This window comes from Rutidosis leptorrhynchoides, chromosome 4 (assembly GCF_046630445.1).
Source record: "Rutidosis leptorrhynchoides isolate AG116_Rl617_1_P2 chromosome 4, CSIRO_AGI_Rlap_v1, whole genome shotgun sequence".
In the NCBI taxonomy this organism is placed as follows: domain Eukaryota; kingdom Viridiplantae; phylum Streptophyta; class Magnoliopsida; order Asterales; family Asteraceae; genus Rutidosis; species Rutidosis leptorrhynchoides.
This window is the reverse complement of record NC_092336.1, coordinates 609,562,678-609,571,039: the sequence shown is the minus strand read 5'-3', so window position 1 is coordinate 609,571,039 and position 8,362 is coordinate 609,562,678. Positions and strand designations below refer to the sequence as shown.

The 8,362-nt window shown below is 33.2% G+C and overlaps 1 protein-coding gene across 1 annotated transcript; it reads right to left on the bottom strand.

The window, feature by feature from the left end:
• Nucleotides 1–351: 351 nt before the first annotated feature.
• On the bottom strand, nucleotides 352–4,202 carry LOC139904029 (mechanosensitive ion channel protein 10-like). Its single transcript, XM_071885964.1, has 6 exons — nucleotides 3,904–4,202; nucleotides 2,018–3,419; nucleotides 1,820–1,940; nucleotides 1,245–1,538; nucleotides 932–1,134; nucleotides 352–845 (listed from the first exon to the last, which is right to left on the bottom strand). The coding sequence occupies exons 2-6, from the start codon at nucleotides 3,403–3,405 to the stop codon at nucleotides 584–586; spliced, it is 2,268 nt and encodes a 755-aa protein (XP_071742065.1). The 5' UTR covers nucleotides 3,406–3,419; nucleotides 3,904–4,202; the 3' UTR covers nucleotides 352–583.
• Nucleotides 4,203–8,362: the final 4,160 nt, after the last annotated feature.

Sequence of the window (8,362 nt, the reverse complement as noted above, 5' to 3'; positions counted from 1 at the left end):
ACAAACTCTTTCAACCCAAACATCTATTATCATAATTCCATGGTTAAACTATTTGAGTCATCCTCAGGGTCAACCTGCTTTACTCGAGTTCTAGCAAACAAAAATTTAAAAAAGGTATAAAAGGTAGAAGGTTTTCTATGTTCGGGCTACCCGGGAGGCGAGTAATCCAACCTCATACTCTAGTCTATGCAGCCAAGCAGGATTACTCCCTAGCTATTTCCAACCCATCCCTGGCCACCATTAAATATTCGTCATAGCCAGAATTCAAACCTGAGACCTCTTGCAAGGAACTCAGGGCCTCAACCCCAGGACTATCTAGTGATGGTTTAGCAAAAAAAATTCAAGCAGGCAAAACTACTAGTATTTTCATACATATGTGATATGTCACAAAATATAGATACACAATATGGTTATTGTTCACAGGATTCTAACTGTTTTAACCATACACACCTATTCATCTATGTCCCACAGTGGACTTAAACCCACAACATTTGGTACACGGAGACTTACAAATATAGTGAAGGAAGCTTAGTTACGAATTTATAGAAATGAAAGGTGAAACCTTTTTAGTGAGGACGTGTTATTATTTCGTGGGTGCAATTGTTGTATCCGAATGATGCAAGTGAACGTCTTGTGGAAGGAGATAACATTTGATTTTCAGCTCTTCAAGTAGTTTCTTTATCTCCAAAACCAGCTCACTTCTCCTCTTACTCTTTTCACCGTAGTCTTGAAAGTTTATCGTGTGATTAAAAAAGAAGCCCACCTTAATCTTGTTTATATTTTCAATCTCCTGCACAACAAAATTGTGATTCGGGTGCCATAATTGCGGATTCTTCTCCAAATACCTGACCATAAATAACAATCAAACCTTCAATTTAACTTTAAAAAAAATGCATACAAAATAGTAAGTATTGTGTGTGTAATAACTTACTTCTTTAGCTTCTCTTTCAATAGCCCGATCTTCTCAAACGGTGTAGCGAAATCAATAGCGAATTCCACTTTATCGCTCATATCTGGGCTTCTATAGAAATTACTGATGGGCTTCGTAGACAAAACAGAATTCGGATAATATATCTTTTCATTATCATATCTCAAGAAAACCGTTGTTAAGATATTCATCTCTTCAACTACCAACTGTCAGATAACAAATAGTCAAGCATTTTAAATCAAACATCTTAAATGCCCTGTAAAAAAAAAAAAAAAAAAAAAAACGTTTATATAGACACATAATGTAGATCTGGTACCTGAACATCATCAATGCAACAACGGTCACCAACGTCAAATGGATGCATGATAAATACGAACACGATAGCTTCAAAAATGGTCTTGCAAGTATTGCCAAATATAAAAGCAGCCACAACAAGCTGTGATGAGAGTAAAACAAGTACTTTTGTGGAAGCTATTCCTGTCAAAAGAAGCCACACAACTGCTACGATAACAATTAGGACAGCAGTAACGAGCTTGTCCAACTGCTTTACGGCTGTTTTCGTGTCACTTAAAGCGTGTGCTAAAGCTTTACGACCATTATAAACTTTGACCTGTGCAAAGTAACAAAGTTACATAAATGTCATTGTCTCGTTAAGCAATATTCCGCCACCAACGTAATGATTTTCACTCTTAAAGGTGCCAATTTTGACCCATATACATATGAAGGAGTCGAGTTGAGATCTCTTTTGTCTCAAATGGGTTAAGTAGGTTGTAAAATATTTTGCAATATGGGGAATGGGTCCCAATGGGTCGTTGGACATTTGAAATAGCTAATTGAACTCAATTTAAACAGAATTTTCATATCAATCTAACAAAGGATGAGGATTTATACCACCCATTCTGTTAAGGTTTTACGATCAATTTGTCCTTTATCAGCCACATCAATCATTGGAAACACAATATCTACCTCTTCCTTGATCATGAATCTCCTTAAATCCAAATCTTCGATATATCTGCATGATTAACAAATTTAGTCATTTATATCTAATAAGCAACAAAAATTCAAAGATATTGATGTAAAAGCTCTTACGTAGAACCAGGCTGCGCGACATTTCTAAAAATATGATAAGCAGCAGCAATTGCTTCCATCTCATTAGTAATCTCCTTATCTGCAGACTCACTCGGTCTTTCATACGCACTTTCTTCAATCACACCAGAAAAAGTCGAAAGCCCCGAACTTGATATCACATCAACCAACATTTTCATAGTCCAAGCAGACACCTTTTCTCGTTTTATCTGATGTAATTTACTCACATCGATCACTTCTTTCGTTTTCGTCTCTTTACCCTTCCTTTTTACCTCCAAATTCATCTGACTAACACTTGTACTCGCCCCAACCATTTCTAGTGATTCCATAACTGGTGGGCCCGAGAGGGTTAACATAACATACTGAAGAAAGATCGATTCTTGAATCCTATCGAAGAAATTGCTGACGTGGAATGATGTCGCCAGAATTTTTAGCAATAAAGTCTTTAAAAGCCACAAGATACCACCCACCAATAGGGCAACGATACTCCATGTAATATAGTCCAAAACCTTACTTGCGGTTTTCGATCTTTCAACATCTTGGCTATTAAACAAAAACGTCCACGTACCAAGAACGACTATGAGCCATATACATACTTGAACGCTCTTCTTCAACCCGTGAACAAAATACAAAACCTTTTTCCTCAACAAGAAATTCAATTCGATCAACAACACGATGAAATGCATAAGCCAATTGGTGACTAACATACCACAAATGATTACCATTATCTGCACAACCCATTTCCATAACTCCAAACTCCATAACTTATAACGCTTCAATTCGTTAATAGTCAAACTAGAAATTAAACAGCCCAAAAGAAACAGAAACACTACCCATTCAAATAAAACTTTCATCTTCACCCTCTTGTACTTTAAATTCTTCCGTATGTTAACCTTCTTGTAAATCTCTTCATCTTCATCAAGCGACCCTGCGGGTCCCGGTGACGCCATGAATGGAGTTTTCGGAGTTATTGAAACCGTCCTTACTGTTTCCTTTGACGGTGTACCATTTGGTGAAGCCCGATTCGACCTAACGGGCGAGTTTGAAGTTTGACCAACTTGTTCATCCATTTCTGCAAACATATTGTGATCAATCAAAGTTTGTTGTTCACCAAACCTAGACTTTGGCTTCGAGTAAACCGATCTCGCTAATGTCTTCCGTCTGGTTAACGTTTCGGGATTGGGAATTTTAGGAGGCCGGTTTGGGCTTCGCATAAAAACAGCATTTTCGGGGTACGTGTCAACCGACTTTCTGTGAGGTGATTCCGGAACACCTTTCGAAATTCTGATATCTTTCTCTTCACCGGAGATTGTTACCACCACTTCACCACTCTTTTTGTTCTCTGTCATACTTATTTCCCCTGTTTTTATGTTTTTACCATTTGCATCCATTCAAATACTAAACCCTACAATTTGCAGCACAAAACATTGTTAACTAAAGAATATATATGCATACTGGCTAATACTACCATGATTTTCAGATGTGATTAAATCTTAACAGTAAGTATGAAATCAAAGGGGTTCAAACAAGAACTACAAAAAAACAAAAAGATACAAAACAAAACTTCTAAAATTATAGAGATTTTTATTTTTATATGCGAATTTTGAAGTAGATTATGGTTAAATAAAAGGCAAATAAGTTTTAGAAAACATCAAAATTCAAAATTACCTATAAAATTAAATTTATATTATTTTGTTTACATGTGCACATTTGGACTGTTAACATGTGAAGATTTATAATGGATAAAATTTACACGCATATTGTGGTCAAGATTAGACATACTCTTTAGCTACTGATTCATCAAATACAGAGTCACAAGCATTTGTAGTACACTAAGTATGAAGTCAAAATTAGGTCAAAATATATAAAAATAGTAAGAGACCTGTTACCTGAAACTGGAGCAGCTTTTACTTCAAGCATTTGCCATTAACAAGACGACTGGACTGAATTAGGGCTAATGTTTCCATAGATTGTGTCAGTTTTCGTGATTTAGTAACACAAATAATATTAAAATTAATTAATACTACTAATATATAAGAGTATACAATATTACTTTACTTTACTGTTAGTAATAATAATAATAAAATAAACATAAACATATAAACATAAATTATAAAATAAAAGGTTCAAAAAGACTAATAACAAGATGAATAAATGTTTTTCTTTTAGACAAGTGAATGATTAAAGTCGGCTTCACACTTCACACAGATGCAGAAAACACATGCAGATATAAGTATATAACAACTTTTGAAGGTGATGATAATTGATAGATAGATATAGATGTTGTATGTAATGGTGTGTAGTGAGGTCCAAGAATTTGTGACACTACTTTATTTGTAGGAGTATTACATATATTTTTGTAATGGTAGTCATTTTTTTTTCTTATTTAAGGCTTTTTAAATTATTCTAAAAGTGAGTAAGTGACAATAACTTGCAAACAAAAGTGTATCGTTCTTTCATATTATACGATATATCATTTTTAGTATATATTTTTTTTTTTTTACATTTATAACAAATACATTAAACGTGTGGATTATGTACCAAAAATAGGTTGAACTTGTTGAGCAAGATTAAAATTACATTACAGTAATACTAAGTATGAAGGAGCTACTCCATTATTTAACTAGGAGTTTCATTGACTACAATTTTTAATGGTTGTCATTAACACGCTATCATACATAAAGAAATTCCATTTTATTTAGTTAGTATTTATTTTGTTAGTATTGTAATATAATTTTCTGTCTATTTTTCTAATCGATCATCTCATTATATGATGATAATGAGATTTAAACATAATATCTCTTGTGAAAATGTCATAAACATAACTACTAGCATATCTGGGAAGGTTTGTTAGTAATTTTATGTACATGTATTTATGAGTTAATGGTTGGTGCGTTAACCATGTATAAATTAAGTTATGTTAAAGTTAAATGAAGGAGTAATACGTATGTTACGGAGTATTTGGGTAAAAGTGTTAAGACAAGAATGTTGTCATTCATCGACGTTATCTTTTTTAACCATCATGTTAGTGGTCATTCATGGAGGTGAACATTATTCGGAGTACTCATCACCCGATCATATCCTTCAACACCTGTTAGAGGAAACCTATTCAACTCGAATTTATGTCATGTAATTCGAGGGAAGTAAACTTCGGGGTGAGAACCATCGAGTCATTGCCTGAGTGATATACGAGGGTTGTTGCGATTTGGGTTTTCTTTTAAGGCGTATGTGGGTGACATAATTAAGTTCCCTTCTGGGTGATTCCGATACTGCCGTTAAAAAAAAAAAACTCTATGGTGAGAATCGAACCCCGGTCACGTTTTTTGATTCTCCCTTGGATCTGGGACACGTATTCCAAGACCAAATACTGCTCAGCTAACTCCTCGGTGGTCATTCGTCAACGTTATATGTTATACGATGAATATATGTTGTCAAAGTTAATAGCATAAATAATTTTTTCCAATGTCCACTATCTTATTTTATAACTTAAAGATAAGATATGGAGTAACTAGTTACAGTAAGGATGTATTTGTTTACCTCTTAATTAAATGGTTCAACGTTGAATGATGAATCATTCAGCATTCATCGCGTTTGTTTATAACCTCTGAATGACATGTGATGCTTAATGGTTTAACATTCGGTGTTGAACCATTCAGAGTTGAAACTCTTTTAACCATTAAGCACGTAAATTTTCTATTATATCCTCATCAAATCATATTCATAACACTTAACAAAAAAGTATATTGAATTTTTTATTCATCTAATACGTTAATAAGGTAATTTTAGTTAATTCATATCGTTCACTCAAAATTATTATCAAATAGCTTATTTTCATTCAGAATCAAGTTTATTCAAAGATTCAAAATAATTCAGATTATGAACCATTTAACGCTAAATCATTCAGTTTTTTCAGAAATCACCTGAATTTGATAAGAAAAGAAAAAGTGTTATATTTTGAAAAGCATAGTGCTTAAGACAAAATGAGTGCATATAATGGGTGTGATTTTCAGAACTTTATGAAAGATTAGATTAAACATAAAGTTTATAAATATATGTTCCAATTCTATGAAAACTACATCTCTTTATAGCACAAAGAGACCAAGCAAGGTGGAGGAGTGAAGGTGGGTTACCTACTTTTTTAGGCCGATAGTTCACTCTTTGTTACAAGCGAGTATTTTTGTAGCGGTGAATTGATAATTCGATTTTTTTTTTATTTTTTTTAAAGGCAAATTCACACACTCACCTATACTAACACGAATATATAAACCACGAAAATGTCCTAAGCAGGGATTGAACCCTCAACTTCAAGGTTGTAAGGGTGACCTCGATACCGTCAAGCCATTGGCTCTCTGGTGATTTTTTTTATTTTTTTTATACTCTTGGTATGATTTTGCTAACGACAGTTTACAACTATAAAATACTTGTATGTATATACTTGTATAAAATACTATAGTTGTCAGAGTTTAAGGAATTTGAACTAGATACGGGATCCATCTTGTATAATTAGGGAGATGATTTTTTTATATGAATTAGATTATAGAATTTAGTTTGGTATTCTTCAATACATAATTTACATATGTATATATAATACCAAATTCTATAAATCACGGAAAAATTTTCGGAAGATGTCAGGAAAAGTTTACAGTAACAGATACGCTAAGATATGAATTTTGTCTATACACTATTCATGCAATCAATGCAGTAAAACGTGTCTAGACTAGCAATGATAAGCAGGTAATTTCTGACAAAAAAATGATAAGCAAAACTTTTGACATGCAGACACGGTCGAAGTCCAGACTTACTAATGTATCCTAACAATTATCAGTTAGACACACTCATGCAAGACCTGGTTCGCTAGGACCAACGCTCTGATACCAACTGTGACGACCGCTCCAAATCCATATGGACGAACACGTCATTCATTGATTTCATTGCGAGGTATTTGACCTCTATATGATACGTTTTGTAAACATTGCATTCTTTTGAAAAGGCACACCATAAATGAATATTTAAATCAAAGGTTTTCGACATCTAATGATTTCTACATATAGACAATCACCATAAATAATAGTTTACAACAGTACTTCCGTTGACATTGCAGTCAAAATAAGATACATGGTGATGATTTGGTGAATGCAACGTTTCCTTGAAAAATATGTCATGTGAGACTCCATGCACATAGCTTGTCTAACATCTAAGCAAACAGCGGAAGACTTCTAGGAAACCTGAGAATAAACATGCTAACAAGTGTCAACACAAAGGTTGGTGAGTTCATAGTTTTAATGTTTCGTATAATCTGTATATAAAAGTGGATCACAAGATTTCAATTGTTTCATCCAGAAACATTTATCAAATATTCTACAAGATTGAGCACCCTGGTAACTAAGCTTTAACGTTATAATAAGTACCCCTGTTTTAACATACATGCAACCAACATGTACAATACACGCAATCCAACGTGTACTAACCTCAAATAGTATACATCTGTTTTATAGTTCAGGCTATGGTTTCTATACCTGGAACAGACGGGGATGTCAAGCCCTATGGATCCATATATAACTACTCGTGCCCACCAGTTCTTATAACCGGCAGTTACTAGTTACCAAAGCTAAGGGATTTTCGGTTCAAACTCGGTGTAGAATTTAGTGTGTACTTGTATCCATTGCGTTTAAAATAAAGTGCATGTATTCTCAGCCCAAAAATATATATTGCAAAAGCAATTAAAAAGGGAGCAAATGAAACTCACAGTTTAATATTGATATACAATATTGCAGGAAAGCACGTTGAGGTATAACTTATACATTTGAGTGTTTTGGTCATTTACTTCTATAGATCATCGTCTCGCTATTTGTTAATATATATATATATATATATATATATAAAATACATACATTTTCATTTTGAAATAGTGTTTCACTGTAGCAATTCAAATAAATATTTCAACTTATCATATATATTCAAATAGATATTTAAACCAATAAGTTTAATGTACGGTCTCAAACAATTAATACATTGTTACCTTTTCAAATTATAGTATATATGTATCTATTTATATATAATTGTTCGCGAATCGTCGAAAACAACCGAAGGGTATTTAAATATATAAAAGTAGTTCAAAAATTTTGAGATTCAGTTTTACAGACTTTGCTTATCGTGTCGAAAATGTTAATCATACAAAGATTAAGTTTAAATTTGGTCAGAAATTTTCGGGTCATCACAGTACCTACCCGTTAAAGAAATTTCGTCCCGAAATTTGAGTGAGGTCGTCATGGCTAAAAATAAAAAATGTTTTAATGACGAATATGAGTTGATATTAGATTTTTATCTATGTTTGAATAATATGGATAA